We start from the raw sequence: 16,856 nt of genomic DNA on the forward strand, positions 1-16,856 counted from the left end.
CACCAATTCACTAAAGCTTCTAAAAATGAAAAGAGGTGATGTTGCCCGTAGCAACCAATCAGATTCTGTCGATCATTTTCTAGGACACAATAGAGAAATGCTTGACAGAATCTTTAGTAAATTTACACCTCAGTAGCCATTGACGCAGAACTATGCAGAGCTCATATCTTGTTCACTCGCGCTGCTACTGTATTGGAAACATTATGTGGAATAAACTAACACATAGGTTCCTCAATGTCTTGCTAGGAAAATGGCTTCAGAGTTGCTATGACATCAGCAAGCGTAACCAAAACCAGGCTAAAATGTCTTGCGCTAAATGAATAGCCGTGAAATGACAGAGACCATTTATGTGACAACTGAAATCAGAATGGTCTATTTCTCAGTGTCAAACCTTGGAGTAAGATAGAGTTAAGAGAGATGCAGCCATTTTACAGGCCATGTTAAAAAAAACTGTCATGAGCTGATTGCTTTGCGTAGCATGAAAAAGTACCAACCAGAGTGAGACCCTCGATCTAACATGCTACATAGCAGGTTAATGCGCCTCTGGGTTTCTGGTAATGGATAGGCTGCCTTCATTTGCAGCACACAAAATGGCGTCCTCTGCTCTGAAGGCACTTGGCATTCACATATGCCGCCATTTCATGTAAATAGGAATAGAACAACAATAAGATTCATCATATGTCTGCTTACCTTTCAGGAAATGAGGCTAGGTCGATTTTTGTAGTGTCTGTGAAACAAAGACATGACACCACTCAGATAATAAAATAACCGGCTTATAATAAAACATTCCACAAGTAAAAGACATTGAGGGCCTGATTCTGGTTCTTTAATGGACTGCACTGCAGGTGGGGCAGATGTAACATGTGCAGAGAGAGATACATTTGGGTGGGGTGAGTTCAAACTGAAATCTAAATTGCAGTGTAAGAATATAGCAGCCAATATTCACTCAACAAAACAAAATAACTCACTTAAGTGTAACTCTCTCTGCATATTACATCTGCCCCACCTGCAGTGCAGCATGGTTTTGTCCATTAAAGAAGGAGTTTGCTTTTGCAAACCAACCTGAAATCACCCCCTTAGTGATATTGTCAAATAGTGTATACTCCATTAATTGGATTAAAACAAGTGGTTACACTGCACTTACAACAAATTACAACGGGGACAAATCTGGCCCCGTCTTAGATGTCGGGGGTGTCCGTATTTGTGCATAGTGTCTCATGCGCATTTGCAAACCCCGGAGCAAACGTATTCGGCAAGTTTTTTACTCGCCAGAGTGTTTGCAAAATGAGTGACAGGCAGGGGGCGGTTGCTAAGCTCCGCCCAGTGTTTCATGGGCGTGCCTATATAAATGCTGGGGGGACCCCTATGAGCGCAGGCATGCCCCTGCCTGCTCGGGTGGGCGGATGATGTCAGAGCCACCCCCCAATTCGCAGAAGAACGGCCAGCATAACAGTAAGTCCTGGGTTACTTTTATCTGTGTAGAGAGGAAAAATAATTTGATGGTGATAAACCATCAAATTAGTTTTCCTCTGTACAGGCACATGCCAACAGTTGTGTAAGCATAGTCTGGCAGCGGGGTGTGCTTGGTGGGGTGGCATTTACCTGCTTGCTGGGTAATATACTCAGACTAGCAAGCAGGTCTGAATCAGGCCGAAAGCCACCTTACATTATAAGGCCATGCGTTCTGTTATACTAGCGGTAAAACATTTCCTACACTGTTTATATGGCCTGTACATGCCTGTCTGGTGTTCCTCATCTATACAGACCAATGGTCATACAATGAGTGAGTTTATTATCAGACAGCTCAAGGACAAACAGTTGAGCGCCAAGGTCTAGTTAGGGCTGGTTTTTCTATAGGTCTGTACAATAGGCCAGATTCGGAGTTAGGGGCACAGGAACAAAGCTGGAAACTTTGCATCAGGAACAACCCATAATATGTTGCAATGCATATTATTATTAGTTACATGTAGGGTAAATAATAGCTGCTTTTGCATGTAGTCATTAAATGCTGGACTATTTTATTTTCACGCTGCAGATAATATTCAAGGCTGGACACACCCCTCTTACATCTGAATCTCTCTGCACATATTACATCTGCCCCACCTGCAGTGCAGCATAGGTTTACTAAGACACACAGTTACGTTCTCTTTGTCTCAGGACTAGGGGGATAAATATTGGGACATACTTGCCTACCCTCCCGGAACAACTGGCTGCTCCCAAAAATGATGTGCCACTCCCAGAACACGTGGGCGGTCCAAGGGTGACCCAATGACACGTTTCGTGCTAAAGCACCCCATTGTAGCCCCACCGCTATACAACGCCTGTTTTATCTGCACCATACAGAAGGGTGGAGCCAAAATGCCACACCCCTGAACCGCCCACCTCCCCACTGGCTACGCCCCTTATGCTCTGACCAGGCTGTTCCTTCTCAGAAGAGGGCAGCAAAGTAGGTTTTTATTGGGGGCCAGTACTATTTGTGAAGTTTTGGGGTGTCAATCACACAAGTATATTTTCTTGACAATCTGAGTACGCCGTGTAAACCCCACATTGCACAAACCACAGTCAGTCATCAACAAGAACAAATTAACATAGCTGTAGCCAGAATACATCCATTCTATATACCTTCACTGTTCGGCGGTGGGCTTGGCTTAGTGTCGGTTAAGGCCTTCTCCTCGGGTGTAGCGCTGTTTAGTTGGCACAGCACGGCATCCACAATTGGCATCACCATAGCGGCTGTAGATGTATTGCTTAGCCACATGGACAGAAGAGAGGTGCAGCTCATGAATCCCAGTAGGAGCCTGTGACGCACACAAAGGAGTAATCAGCATGAGCGCACAGTGTATTAGATAATGCATGCATCAGACAATCTCCTGCTGAGACCGCAGACAACAGTCCCAGAACAGGCAAAAAAAAGTTGCTCTCCTGCAAAATAGATACACAGCAGTGGTGAATAATTCAGGGCTTTCACCTAGAACCAATGTCAGCAAAAATAATACAGTACAAAGGACAGTCTGTAACCCCCGTTTCTCTGAAGTTTAAGTGTAACAGACTTTTCACCCTGAGTTTACCATAAGATCAATAAGACAGATACTAGTACAGTGTGATGCTTTCCTCATCAATACGGATTCTCAGAATCTCAGTATAATCCCCACATCTGGCCGATGACATCACAGTGTAACGCGACACTGGTCCGTCCGGCGTCTTGTTCACAGGAAATAACGGTTTCCCGGTTTCACCCACGCGAGAGCCTTGCACACAGAACTGGCCATACGGATCTGCAATTAGGGAGTCCCAGACACCAGCTATCTGTATGGTTTTAGGAAGGTTCTCCTACGCAGCTACACTGAGAAGCCTCGGATTGTGCATTTACTATGCTCTGTCCAATGCTAGATAGATGCATCCTTTCATTAGGGATATCCCCAAGTGTCCAGAATCATAGGTCACCACTGCACATTACCTCCCCTACTACAGGGTCAACAGATACCACAGTTATAGTAGAAGTCACAGCGACATGACCTCTCGCTTCCCTTCGGCACCAGAGTTGGAAGGTCAACACAAGCATTAGGTTGACAGTCACAAGGTCTACATGAGTTTTTGACGCGTGCCAACCTTCCCATTGTCGATCCTCCAATCCTGTCAAACGTAGCCATGTCAACCTATTTCAAGTGTCGACCTTCAGTGTATGTCAACACCAATATATGTCGACCTTCATTGAGTCAACCCTATGACCCTTACCCAGCCCCCGCAACATCGCCACCCAACACCCTGTGCGCAGAGGCCTCACTGAGGAATTACAATCCCCTAAAGTGGCAAGAATTGCCCTAAGGCAAATACTCTCGACCATCACCCAGTATCCAGAGGGGATGCGGTCATTTGGTCTACAGCATTATGGTAAACAGTCATTAGGTCGGCACCATTAGGTCAACATGGGTCTAGGCCAACATAGGAAAAGGTCGACATGGTTCTAGTTCGGCAGGTCATTAGTTCGACAGTAAAAAGGTCGGCATGGGGTTTTCCACAGTTTTTTTAGCCGACGCGTGCCGACAGGCGGTATTTCATGCCCTACCATCCACTAGGGGTTGGGGGTAGAATATAATAGTGTGCCCGAAGCATTGCGAGTGCAGCGACTTTAAACTGTGTCCATGTCGACGGTGTTGACATTCAGGTTAAAAACCAGTGAAAACCCCCATGTCGACCTAGACATTGTCTAACTAATGACCTGTCGAACTAATGACCTGTCGACCTAATGACTGTTGACCATCATGCTGTAGACCATATGATCCCAACCCTATCCAGAGAACGCCTCCTATTGTCGAAAACTCTCTCTCCCACCACATGCAGAGCACAGCGGTGCCACACACAGGACAGTCCTGCTGAGCTTTAGGCACCCAGTGCAGAGCACAGAGGTGCCGCGCACAGAACAGTCCTGCTGAGCTGTAGACACCCAGTGCAGAGCACAGAGGTGCCACGCACAGAACGACCGTCCTGCTGAGCTGTAGACACCCAGTGCAGAGCACAGAGGTGCCGCGCACAGAACGACCGTCCTGCTGAGCTGTAGGCACCCAGTGCAGAGCACAGCGGTGCCGCACACAGGACAGTCCTGCTGAGCTGTAGGCACCCAGTGCAGAGCACAGCGGTGCCGCACACAGAACAGTCCTGCTGAGCTGTAGACACCCAGTGCAGAGCACAGCGGTGCCGCACACAGGACAGTCCTGCTGAGCTGTAGACACCCAGTGCAGAGCACAGCGGTGCCGCACACAGGACAGTCCTGCTGAGCTGTAGACACCCAGTGCAGAACACAGCGGTGCCGCACACAGAACAGTCCTGCTGAGCTGTAGACACCCAGTGCAGAGCACAGCGGTGCCGCACACAGAACAGTCCTGCTGAGCTGTAGACACCCAGTGCAGAGCACAGCGGTGCCGCACACAGAACAGTCCTGCTGAGCTGTAGACACCCAGTGCAGAGCACAGCGGTGCCGCACACAGGACAGTCCTGCTGAGCTGTAGGCACCCAGTGCAGAGCACAGCGGTGCCGCACACAGGACAGTCCTGCTGAGCTGTAGGCACCCAGTGCAGAGCACAGCGGTGCCGCACACAGAACAGTCCTGCTGAGCTGTAGACACCCAGTGCAGAGCACAGAGGTGCCGCGCACAGAACGACCGTCCTGCTGAGCTGTAGGCACCCAGTGCAGAGCACAGCGGTGCCGCACACAGGACAGTCCTGCTGAGCTGTAGACACCCAGTGCAGAGCACAGCGGTGCCGCACACAGGACAGTCCTGCTGAGCTGTAGACACCCAGTGCAGAGCACAGCGGTGCCACACACAGGACAGTCCTGCTGAGCTGTAGACACCCAGTGCAGAGCACAGCGGTGCCGCACACAGAACAGTCCTGCTGAGCTGTAGACACCCAGTGCAGAGCACAGCGGTGCCGCACACAGAACAGTCCTGCTGAGCTGTAGACACCCAGTGCAGAGCACAGCGGTGCCGCACACAGAACAGTCCTGCTGAGCTGTAGACACCCAGTGCAGAGCACAGAGGTGCCGCGCACAGAACGACCGTCCTGCTGAGCTGTAGGCACCCAGTGCAGAGCACAGCGGTGCCGCACACAGGACAGTACTGCTGAGCTGTAGGCACCCAGTGCAGAGCACAGCGGTGCCGCACACAGAACAGTCCTGCTGAGCTGTAGACACCCAGTGCAGAGCACAGCGGTGCCGCACACAGGACAGTCCTGCTGAGCTGTAGACACCCAGTGCAGAGCACAGCGGTGCCGCACACAGGACAGTCCTGCTGAGCTGTAGACACCCAGTGCAGAGCACAGCGGTGCCGCACACAGGACAGTCCTGCTGAGCTGTAGACACCCAGTGCAGAGCACAGCGGTGCCGCACACAGGACAGTCCTGCTGAGCTGTAGACACCCAGTGCAGAGCACAGCGGTGCCGCACACAGAACAGTCCTGCTGAGCTGTAGACACCCAGTGCAGAGCACAGCGGTGCCGCACACAGAACAGTCCTGCTGAGCTGTAGACACCCAGTGCAGAGCACAGCGGTGCCGCACACAGAACAGTCCTGCTGAGCTGTAGACACCCAGTGCAGAGCACAGCGGTGCCGCACACAGAACAGTCCTGCTGAGCTGTAGACACCCAGTGCAGAGCACGGAGGTGCCACACACAGAACAGTCCTGCTGAGCTGTAGACACCCAGTGCAGAGCACAGCGGTGCCGCACACAGAACAGTCCTGCTGAGCTGTAGACACCCAGTGCAGAGCACGGAGGTGCCACACACAGAACAGTCCTGCTGAGCTGTAGACACCCAGTGCAGAGCACAGCGCTGCCGCGCACAGAATGACCGTCCTGCTGAGCTGCAGAGAACAGTAACAATGCTCGGAGCAGAACGTCTCTCTACCAACGTCTCATCATGGCCGAGGTAAGTTCTGGGGGGTTTGTCACATTTTTCAATCTCTGCTTAATTTTCTATCCACGTGGACTATGATTGGGAATAGTAAACTTGCCTGACGCACGGTGGGCAGAGCAATCACGCCAAGGTCTCCGTTTTCTACAATTGTGGTCACAGATCAAACAGACACTGACACTAACACGTGTTGAGATTTTTTTTTGTGTAGACCATTTCCATGTCAACCTTTTGACCCTGGCCACCTAATCTGTGTTGAGCTTTTGTCATTAGGTCAACCCCACATAGTCGACATGCACTGTATTACCCTAGGTCTCCTGTACCACACCAGCCAAAGACTGCAGAGGCTGATCCAACCTGTGAACATCTTGTGATGTCATACCTCCCAACATGACCCTTTCCAGGAGGAACACGATGCTCTGTTCCGGGACTTCCATGCCAGTGGCAGTTGCAGAGTTGCAGCACAGTCCAAAATTCAAATAGGAGAGGCCCACCAACTGCCACCTCATTCGCTTTCAAACTTTACAGTCACGGACTCACTGGCAGGTGTGGCTCCATACTTTAATTTTGGACAGTGGGGCAGTCCCACCTCTGCAACTGCCACTGGCAAGGAAGTCCAAGTGCCGAGCATTTTGTCCCTCCTGGAACGGGTCATGTCGGAAGGTATGTGATGTGACCATGATAGGGTGATAACATACCATTGATCTCTGTCCAGGTCTTTTTACATAACACCCCAGGGGAGTAATCACCCATGTGTCTTGTCTTGAGAACACAACCAACTTATTTAAACAAACAATTGGCTTTTGCTGTACTGTTGTTCGTGACATAGGAAAAAGGATGCAACGATTCCCAACACAGATGGTTCGTATTCTGGAACCAACATGAACAAAGTCTATGTGTACACAGTTTCATTGTCTATTGGCTCCCGGCATGTTGGAACAAGCAGAGAGCACTTAAGCTAAATAGCAGGGACTAGAACAGAGAGCGCATTACCAGCTGGGCTGGCTTCCCACGGACAGGACCATCCAAAGTGCTATTCGCTTGTGTAAATTCCACTTCTGGATAGAAGTTGCCAGACAGACGACACCAAACAGCAATAAGTGGATGTCTTTGAAGTATTCCGAAGCCACCTGCAACGAAAATAAATAAAAAAAATATTTTTTGTTCGACACTCTATATAGGTCAATAATGGACAGGACAACGTCAACATCCTACTGTAAGCATGGTAACAATGTTGGTGCCAGAATTTTAAGTGTCGACAGTAAAACTTTAATCAAAATTGTAAAACCTCATATAATTTGCCGACATTGAGTGTCGAAAAACCAAATGTATCTCCTTTTTCTTTAATCTTCTGAGTGCCAAATGAATTTGTCGAAATAGGTGTGAATATTGCCAGGCAAACATTTTTGTTTATCATAATGACCTGTAATCGTTACCTTATACAGGAAATCAAAACATTTTTTACACAATTTTTTTATTTGAATTGATATAACAAATGTGAGCAACGCTGGCATTTTGAGTGAATATTTAGCACATATCTCACAGATGTTGGCACTCAAAGGGTAAATAATGCCTATTAGACTAATGTAAAGGTTTCTGCTAATTTTTTTAGGGTACAAGAGGAGCAACATTCAAGACGCACAGCAGGCAAATGCGTGGTCAGACCGAGCCATAGAAAATGCCTAAACGTCACAGATACTTCATTGTATATAAAGTCACATTCACACGTAGGATAAAGGAGGTTCTGTTGGGGAAAACCTGTAGCCACTAACCTCGCTGGATTTCAGGATGCCGAATAGTGGAAACAAAAATGCAGGAACCAGCGCTGCAGCACCCAGGGGAATGGCCTCAGAGATCCAGTACGTGGCGGTAACCAGTAATATATATGCACAAGCTGCTTCCTGATAACAGAGAGAGCATAAGGTTATAGTATAGAAATAGCCAGGCTGTTTGTAGAACACCTTCCCACCTATACCTTAGAATACTCTGTAATGGTTAACTATACATATGGATCATAGAGCAAGGAGAGAAACCCAAAATTTAGGAATTTCCTTTCATGTACTGTAGTAAAAATGTACCCAACTAAAATATATTACACCAATACATTCGCCCTTACCTTACACAAAACACTGCAAAAAACTGTAATCCCTGCTCTCATCATCTCACGCATTGATTATTGCAATAGTCTCCTTATTGGCCTTCCCCAATACAGACTCTCACCACTGCAGTCCAGCATGAATGCAGCTGCGAGGCTAATCTTCCTAGCCAGACGTTCATCGTCTGCAAAGCTACTCGTCAGTCACTTCACTGGTTACCTGTATTCTACTGTATTCAATGCAAAATTATTTTACGTACACACAAAGCCATAAACCAAACTACACCAACATACATATCTTCTCATATCTCAAAGTATCTTCCAACCCGACCTCTACGTCTCTCATCCACACTCATTACTCGCTCCCATTCCCCATTCCCAACGGCACCCACTTTGTGGAATGCCCTCCCAAACACAAGAAGACTCTCCTCCAGTCTCCAAACCTACAAGCGTTCCCTGAAAACTCACCTCTTCAGGCAGCTTATCAAATTCCAGAACCAGCCACTTAACCTTCATATACTATTCCTATCTAATCACATCCACACTGTACAGGCCACACATATCCTCTCCTATCCAATCACATCCCCACTGTACAGGCCACACATATCCTCTCCTATCCAATCACATCCCCACTGTACAGACCACACATATCCTCTCCTATCCAATCACATCCCCACTGTACAGGCCACACATATCCTCTGTCCTATCCAATCACATCCCCACTGTACAGACCACACATATCCTCTCCTATCCAATCACATCCCCACTGTACAGACCACACATATCCTCTCCTATCCAATCACATCCCCACTGTACAGACCACACACATATCCTCTGTCCTATCCAATCACATCCCCACTGTACAGACCACACATATCCTCTCCTATCCAATCACATCCCCACTGTACAGACCACATATATCCTCTCCTATCCAATCACATCCCCACTGTACAGTCCACACATATCCTCTCCTATCCAATCACATCCCCACTGTACAGGCCACACATATCCTCTGTCCTATCTAATCACATCCCCACTGTACAAGCCACACATATCCTCTGTCCTATCCAATCACATCCCCACTGTACAGGCCACACACATATCCTCTCCTATCCAATCACATCCCCACTGTACAGACCACACATATCCTCTGTCCTATCTAATCACATCCCCACTGTACAAGCCACACATATCCTCTGTCCTATCCAATCACATCCCCACTGTACAGGCCACACACATATCCTCTCCTATCCAATCACATCCCCACTGTACAGGCCACACACATATCCTCTCCTATCCAATCACATCCCCACTGTACAGGCCACACACATATCCTCTTCTATCCAATTACATCCCCACTGTACAGTCCACACATATCCTCTCCTATCCAATCACATCCCCACTGTACAGGCCACACATATCCTCTCCTATCCAATCACATCCCCACTGTACAGACCACACATATCCTCTCCTATCCAATCACATCCCCACTGTACAGACCACACATATCCTCTTCTATCCAATTACATCCCCACTGTACAGTCCACACATATCCTCTGTCCTATCCACGCACATCCCCACTGTACAGGACACACATATCCTCTGTCCTATCCAATCACATCCCCACTGTACAGTCCACACATATCCTCTGTCCTATCCAATCACATCCCCACTGTACAGGCCACACATATCCTCCCCTATCCAATCACATCCGCACTGTACAGTCCACACATATCCTCTGTCCTATCCAATCACATCCCCACTGTACAGACCACACATATCCTCTGTCCTATCCAATCACATCCCCATTGTACAGTCCACACATATCCTCTGTCCTATCCAATCACATCCGCACTGTACAGTCCACACATATCCTCTGTCCTATCCAATCACATCCGCACTGTACAGTCCACACATATCCTCTGTCCTATCCAATCACATCCGCACTGTACAGTCCACACATATCCTCTGTCCTATCCAATCACATCCCCACTGTACAGACCACACATATCCTCTGTCCTATCCAATCACATCCACACTGTACAGACCACACATATCCTCTCCTATCCAATCACATCCCCACTGTACAGACACACATATCCTCTCCTATCCAATCACATCCCCACTGTACAGTCCACACACATATCCTCTCCTATCCAATCACATCCCCACTGTACAGTCCACACATATCCAATCACATCCCCACTGTACAGACCACACATATCCTCTGTCCTATCCAATCACATCCACACTGTACAGTCCACACATATCCTCTGTCCTATCTAATCACATCCCCACTGTACAGTCCACACATATCCTCTGTCCTATCCAATCACATCCCCACTGTACAGTCCACACACATATCCTCTCCTATCCAATCACATCCCCACTGTACAGACCACACATATCCTCTCCTATCCAATCACTTCCACACTGTACAGTCCACACACATATCCTCTCCTATCCAATCACATCCCCACTGTACAGGCCACACATATCCTATCCAATCCAATCACATCCCCGCTGTACAGTCCACACATATCCTCTGTCCTATCCAATCACATCCCCACTGTACAGGCCACACATATCCTATCCAATCCAATCACATCCCCGCTGTACAGTCCACACATATCCTCTGTCCTATCCAATCACATCCACACTGTACAGTCCACACATATCCTCTCCTATCCAATCACTTCCACACTGTACAGTCCACACACATATCCTCTCCTATCCAATCACATCCCCACTGTACAGGCCACACATACCCTCTGTCCTATCCAATCACATCCCCACTATACAGGCCACATATATCCACTCTTTTCTTCACATTTTCTATCTTACTGACCTCGAGCCAAACTGCTGGGTCACCGTATCTTACAGCACACCAGGAACCTTTGCATTCTGGTGGAACTAATGCCTATTTCCCTATAGATTGTAAGCTTGCAAGCAGGGCCCTCCTACCTTTGAATATTAGTTATAAAACAAACTGGGTATTTGCAGTCTCCTATGTAAAGCACAACAGAATATGCTGCGCTATATAAGAAACTGTTAATAAATAAATAATAATTGCAAACTAAGGCAGTATGCTGAGTAACATTTAAAAAAATGCATTAAATAACTGGAGGGTAAAATGTATTGTTTATGAATTCTTGCACACTACAGTTGGTCTAATAATTGCATACCTCTCCTGCACAGTTAGAGAGACTCACATTTTGGAAAGTCCCCAGTGAAGTGGGGCAGGGTTTCATGCCAGCAGCATAGCTGCCCCCCCCCATCCCCCAAGAAGGGGTGAGGCAATGGACTACGGGTGCCACTGGCTGAGCTCACAGACAAGCCAGGCAGCAGTGAGGACTGAGTTGGTCCCGCTCCGTGCATATCTAATGAGCGGGGACCCACCCTATGCATATGTAATATTTACATATGCACGGGGGCGTGGACCCGCTCATTCAATCTGCACTGCACTGGGTCCCCGCTCATTAGATATGTACAGGGCCAGACCAGCTCAGCCCTCACTGCTGCCTGGGTCGCCTGTCAGTTCAGCCAGTGGCGCCCACCACAGACCCCGCTCCCCCAAGCCGCTGCAGGGTCTGCCACATATGTAGCTACGCCACTGCTTCATGCTAAAACGATGGAGAAAAGTTAAGTATACTTAGGGCTTCCTGTATATGTTCCACATAATAATTATTTGTCTTCCGAAGGTCCTGCAGCCCAGCCTTGGCCTGTCCAGTCCCCAAAATTAAGTTTACAGTTTGAAAGAAGATGATGGGTGAGATTTAATAGGATGAGATATTCAGAAAGTGAGAGATTTGGGAAGAAATCTCCAGGTTTTTTAAAGCGGCAATTATTTACACTGCAAAAGCAGTTTGAATTTGCAGTGTAGATGATTGCCGCTTTAAAAAAAAAAACCTGGAGATTTCATCCCAAATCTCTCACTTTCTGAATCTCTCATCCTATTAAATCTCACCCCATATGTACATGCAAACTCACACTTGACCCTTTCCCCAATTACAATATGGCAACACACACACTATTACGTTTGTGTTGTAATTACATCATGGTAGAGAATTTATTTTGACTGATCTCGAAGTCAAATCCAAGAAGAATGTGACCATGCATATCTGTAATACAGCCAAGCCCTGAGTTGTATGGACACATAGACTTTCCCCTCGATAACCAGTCTCCACTACAATAACAATAACCCACCCAGCCACCCCGACTGTAGTGTTACTTCGGTATGGTCGGTGTTAGACCGGCGGCAGGCAACCTTCAAAATCAGGCTGACGACGCGATCTTCAGCATCAATGGTTTTAAAAATAAAACACAAAATTGCCATAGGCCTTAGACCCTGGTTTCAAAACTAGTGTTCATTCTAGCACCCTGCTCCTTGCAAAATCCTTGTAGTTCCTCCTTTCTGCCAGGGGTGTCGCTGTCTGCTGTGATACTTCAAGAACAGTCGGGTTTCTATCTTAATGTTGAGATACAATCCAGACTGTTGTAGAGACACAATCCAGACTGTTGTAGAGACACCACAGCAGAGAGTGACACCCCAGGCAGGAAGGAGGAACTGCAAGGATTTTACAAGGAGCAGGGTGCTAGAATGAAGACTAAAAACCATCGCCGTACATCACCCTACCATGGTCATGCCACCAGCTTATCAAAACAAATTGTACCATATTTTGAGCTGGTGTACTACTACTCCCAATTTGTAATAACCGAGCTTGTAATTGGGAATGGGAGCAGGTAATGGGTGTATGTATAGAGGCTTTCCTTCAGCATCTCACATATGAAATGGCTTATGGTTATTATCCTTTATTTACGGAGCCAACAAATATCTGCAGTTTATCATGTACTAGAACTAAACTAAAGCCACTTGAATTTCAGGTTTTAAACAGAAAGCTGCAATTACAGACTAACCCTGCCTAGGAGCCATTCCTCAGGAATCCTCTTCTCAACTGGCCTCCAACTAGAGTAAATGTCATCTCCAATCATTGTGAAATAACCAAGAGTCAAGGCTGTAAGCTGGTGAGCAGGGCCTTCCGTCCTCTATGACAGTCTTATTACCCAGTCTTGTGTTTTAACTGTTCCAACTGTTTTGTTTTATGTTATCACTATTATGCTGCCCATACACTCATGCGATCGGATTCGATGCGACATCTAAGTGAGACGTCCATCAAACCCGATCGCATCTTGTGTCACATGCCAACTTCAGCACCCGATGTCACATGCCATCTTGAGATGGCACATCGGTTGCTGGAAGAGGGCGGCGTTGTAGTGTAGCGCTAGCGGGTGTCAGCGGTGGCAGCAGAAGTGTAAACACTATTGCCAACAGCGCTGACTGACCCACGCTAGCGCTACTTTAGTGCTATGCTACAGTGCCGCCCTCTGCGTTCCCTCCGCCCTCCACCCGCAGATTGCATTTGAGCATTGCATGCGATTGCTCCTGCAATTCGAGAAATATTATGTGCAGCACATAAGACCGTGAGACACGACATTCGACCGGTGTGCCCGCGCATCGCGCCGAATGGTACACATTTTGTGCACACAATCATTCAATTTATCGGCCAGATGTGGTCAAAATCTAATGATTGTATGCAATATCTCACAAGTGTATGGGCAGCATAACAAGGAACAGAATTTGCTTATAAATACGGTTAATACATGCTTTTCATCAATGATTTGGGACAGACAAAAGTGAATTGGTGACAGGCAGCGGGTAACTCAGAAAAAAACATTTCCAGCTGTGGCCCAGGTGCTTAGCACTGGATGCACCGCCATTAGTTCTACCTCTGGCTGCTGCACTGCCTCAGGCTATTGGTCATACAGTTTGACAGACGCAGCACAGCACCAGCAGTGGAGCAGGCTACAGAGAGCGGCGCTCTAGCCCAGCACCCCCCTGCATTGCATACCTGGGTACACACTACACAATGTGCTCCATGAGCGACATATGCAGTTTTGTCCGTGCAAGTGTTACCTAATGATATAAAAGGGGTTCAGTATGATTTACAGACATGCATACAGATAGTGGTAGATGCTCAATTAGTTCAGTAATACTATTCATGTGCATGCAAGCGAGGGGTTAATACTGGTTAAGTAAAACAAGATAACCCCCCAATATACAGAGAAGCCTTGACGCGGCTTGGGGGCATATCATACACCTGCGCAGGTATATGTAACCAATATCTCTGAATTCTATTATCATGTAGTGTTCAAGATTGGTTACTAACATTACTCAGTGTGCTGGGGGAAAAAATGTCTTGTTTTACTTACCCAGTATTAACCCCTCCCTCATGCACCTGAATGGTATTACTGAACTAATTGCGCATCTACCACTATCTGTATGTATGTTGTTAGAGGCAGAGAGGAGCCTGCATTAGGCGGAGATGCAGGTCCTGATATGCCACATGGAGTAGTCTGGGGTTGCTCCAAGGTAGGTAGCTCTTAGTTTGGATATATCAGGTAAGGAGCCATTATCATGTGGCTCCTTGCTGGTTAATCGTAGACCCAATTTAGGGTAACAGTGGTGTGGGGTGCGGTGCCCCTGGACTGGTTGGGCTGGGTGGCTTTAGTGCGGCATGCCCTTACATTCTATTAACACTTTCCCCTCACTAACACTATCTCTCTCATTTTAATTACATTTCATTTTTTCTCTCTCTCTTTATATATAGCTTCAGCTTCCTATCACTAATTATTAACACTATAGTATCTCACTGGCGTGCCGCACTGGGCTTCCTAGCTCATTATGGTTTTTGGGGTGCCGCACCCTGCACCTATATATAGCACTAGGAAGAAAAAAAAAAGCAATATACAAAGAATCCTTGGCTTGGAGGCATAGCATACACCTGCGCAGGTATATGTAACCACTATCTCTGAATTCTATTATCATGTAGTGTTTAAGATTGGTTACTAATACCACTCAGTGTGCTGGGGGAAAAAATATCTTGTTTTACTTAAACATGATTTACAGACATTCAAAATGCAGCCAAGCCCTGGCAGACAACGTCAAGTACTGAAATGTTCAAAAAAAACCTGACGTTATGGCGACACGGCCAAAAAAAAGTCACCAGGTTTTGGGTTGCCCATGTCGACAAATATCAACATGGACACCATGTAAGTGTACCATGGCACCATGCTTCGGGCGCACTATTTATAAACTAACTCTATGCCCACTTGGATTGTGAAATAAGAGCAAGTTGACAGTCAAAATTCAGACACAATAGTTATTTTTTGTCTGTCCGTAAATTGTCTGCATCCCTATAAAAAAAATCACTGAATGCAAAAAAAAAAACAAATAGGCAATTTAAAAAAATATATATATATGTATTTACTAAAAAGTTTTTGGCAGGGCGCACACAATCCAATAAAAGTTAGCGAGGTTCACAACTACAATAAGTACTTTAAAGTCAGCTGAGGTTAAAACGAACTTTGCTGCTAGACCTCTCTTTTTAATTATAGTGTGGGGGGGGGGGGGGGGATCTATTAAAAAGTCTTTCCGGGTTCTGAACGTCTGCAAATATGAATGAATGAATAAATGAACGGATTCAGTGATGTCTGAGCTGAAGACTCAGATGTGAGCCTTGTCTCGGCATAACTGCCAGTGTGCAAACTTCCTGGAAGTCAGACCACACTTTTGTAACATGCTAATTTTAACACTGTTCCACTCAGCGGCCTACGCTACACTTGCATGAATGTAGGCATTTACCTAACGTCTATGAACACTAGGGACATAGAGACCAGAACAGACTGGTTATTGTGTCCACTGAAGAAACTTTCTACAGCATATAAAGTTTCCTTACACACAAGATCATGTTATCCGTGCATCTCATGAAATCAGAAATGGACCTTACATCAGATCTTGGGCCCTTCTGGAACAGGGTCAGTGTACAGTAATGTGTGGCATGGATTAATGTGTTTCTGTGGCACCCCTTTTACCTGGTCACTCGGCACATCAGACTGATCCTCTGATCGATTATCTGATCATTGTGCACCCGAGACACTCATCTACTCTGTATGTTCTCCAATAAATGTAACTGCTCATAAGGAGACCTCCTGGCAATTACATACAGTACATATAGAATTATCAGCCAGTTAGCCAATACCAGCTTCTTGGACCAAAAGGCCCTGTGTCTCATGGGGATAAGGTCATTTGGTCAACATGGCTAACGTTGACAGTCAAAATGTTGACATGTGTTTCACTTTTTTTTTAGCCGACAGGTGGTATTTCATGCCCTACCACCTAGGGTTTGTTCACATTGTTAGCGGAAATCGTAACACTTTGGTGAAACACGTGTTGGTGGAAGGCTGCAAGAAGCGAACACTGGAACACTGTAGTGCCGTTACTATATATTTCGTTTCTAT

General features: G+C 46.8%; 1 protein-coding gene and 1 long non-coding RNA gene across 2 annotated transcripts in view; one reads left to right on the forward strand and one right to left on the reverse strand.

Moving 5' to 3' along the window:
• The window catches only part of LOC146045472 (uncharacterized), a 365,523-nt gene that overhangs the window by 105,057 nt on the left and 243,610 nt on the right, over positions 1-16,856 (forward strand). The gene's annotated exons all lie outside the window — the stretch shown is intronic.
• Positions 1-16,856, reverse strand: part of LOC146045463 (solute carrier family 13 member 1-like) — a 44,421-nt gene that overhangs the window by 25,918 nt on the left and 1,647 nt on the right. Inside the window, exons 2-5 of the mRNA XM_083164296.1 lie at positions 8,176-8,304; positions 7,397-7,533; positions 2,623-2,798; positions 691-727 (exon numbers count right to left, since the gene is read on the reverse strand). Of these exons, the coding sequence (XP_083020422.1) occupies positions 691-727; positions 2,623-2,798; positions 7,397-7,533; positions 8,176-8,304 (479 nt within the window). The remainder of the gene's footprint in view (positions 1-690; positions 728-2,622; positions 2,799-7,396; positions 7,534-8,175; positions 8,305-16,856) is intronic.

The sequence above is a fragment of the Crinia signifera genome, chromosome 11 (assembly GCF_055691185.1).
Source record: "Crinia signifera chromosome 11, ASM5569118v1, whole genome shotgun sequence".
Lineage (NCBI taxonomy): Eukaryota > Metazoa > Chordata > Amphibia > Anura > Myobatrachidae > Crinia > Crinia signifera.